The sequence below is a fragment of the Zingiber officinale genome, chromosome 10A, assembly GCF_018446385.1.
Source record: "Zingiber officinale cultivar Zhangliang chromosome 10A, Zo_v1.1, whole genome shotgun sequence".
Lineage (NCBI taxonomy): Eukaryota > Viridiplantae > Streptophyta > Magnoliopsida > Zingiberales > Zingiberaceae > Zingiber > Zingiber officinale.
Window position 1 is genome coordinate 83,328,673 of NC_056004.1, and position 1,796 is coordinate 83,330,468.

Genomic DNA, 1,796 nt, shown 5'->3' on the forward strand with positions numbered 1-1,796 from the left:
AGACTAAGGAAGTTGTGGGTCTCCTGTACAGACTTCGACTACTCCCAACTGGTAACAACTTCTATCTTCTATGAATCCACTGATATACTCTTGCTAGAGACAATGTGTCCATAAAATTCCCACAGAAGATAGCCCAACATGCGCATTTACTAACTTCGCATAGAGATGTTCTCGTCGAAGCATCTCCTGAAGTATGTGAGGATATTGTTCGTGATCCACCTCGAATTAGAAATATATCACAATATTGTCAATGAAGACAATTCCAACTGATCCAAATTCCCTAGGAATACCAGTTTCATCGAGTCCATGAAAATATCTAGGGCACTAGTAATCCTAAATGGAAATACCAATGACTCATAATGTCCGTACAACAGACACATTCAACTATAAGATCGATGACGACGAGTCTATAATCTGATCACCAACTACAAATCACCAAATCCATAAATATCACACGTGACACTCCTTTTGTCACCATCAACGACAAACACCAAATAATAGAATATCAAATCAAATATCCTCTAATAGATCATAAAAAAAATAACCTATCACAACATCTGATCTCACAATATCTACCAATAAATCATCACAAATCCACATATCACAATATCAGTTCTGACAATATCCATCAATCTCAAACCATCTTCAATATCAATCATACCTGATAACATCATGGAAAATACTGACTCTCAAAGGCCTCCCTAAATCTCACCCAGGTGATGCGCTGCTCACCTATGATCGAGCGCTGCGTGTCTCACCAGATGTCGGCCTCATCCCGTAAATGGAAAGCAGCCAGCTCTGCCTTCTCCCACTCATAACAAGCCATATAGAAGAAAGTTCGCTCCATCATCTCTATCCAAGACTGAGCCACACTTGGGTCAGTATCCCCGCAGAATAGTGTGAATCAACTTTTCACTGACTTTGCCAAAGCTGGGATCTGAGTTTGTGCCGCAATCATATCAGTAGGGTGAGAAAGGATTGCCACAGGAACTGGCGGAACCACTAGAGCTGGTGCTATGGGTGGTACCGCTGGATAGCCCGAGGAAGGTACCCCTTGTGCTCCATAAGCCGGGGCAGATACCACTGGTGGCACTACAGAGTCAATATAGGTAGGAGTGGCTGGAGGTACTATAGGTGGTGGTACCGGATAAGGAGCAACTTGTACTGTTGGTGCGTGTGCCGGGTATGCAGTAGCAGCCACAAGTGGCGGTGGTGCTGGGTACTCTGTAGGTGCGGCTAGAGGAGGTGTCGGGTACGCAGCAGTATGCACTATTGGTGGAGGGGTCGGGTATGCCGCAGGTGGTACCGCCGGTGGTACAGTGAATATTGTAGGGGTGGGTTCGACGGGTACGATCAAGGTAGGTACCTCTAGAGAAGGAACCGTCAGAATCTGAGAGGTCGACGCGCCCGTAGTACCATGAGGAGTCTGCCCTTGATTGGCAAGCTCAATCTCAGCAGACCTCTCTGGCAACTCCGTCACCAAAGTTTCCAAAGCCCTCTTGCGTGGCCGTCCTGCACCACGTCTCGGCATGGAAACATGTGTATGTCGCTTCACATCTGTTAAATTATTACCTAGGAATTAATACGGGTACCAAAATTACCAAACTTAATCATTTTACCTATTTTTCGTTTGGAGATGTTCCGTCGCCACCAAGTCACCAAATATGACCTTGTCAAAGAATACCTCGAAATTTCGAAAAATGAAAATCGACGAAAATCCATATGAATCCAAAAATACCCAGATTAACTCGTAAAATTTGGCTCTGATACTAAATAAATTCTCATGCCCTAGAGGA

General features: G+C 44.6%; 1 protein-coding gene across 1 annotated transcript; it reads right to left on the bottom strand.

Annotated features, from left to right (window-relative positions):
- Positions 1–904: 904 nt before the first annotated feature.
- LOC122026739 (protein diaphanous homolog 1-like) lies at positions 905–1,531 on the bottom strand. The gene has a single exon (XM_042585462.1). The coding sequence runs from the start codon at positions 1,529–1,531 to the stop codon at positions 905–907; it is 627 nt and encodes a 208-aa protein (XP_042441396.1).
- Positions 1,532–1,796: the final 265 nt, after the last annotated feature.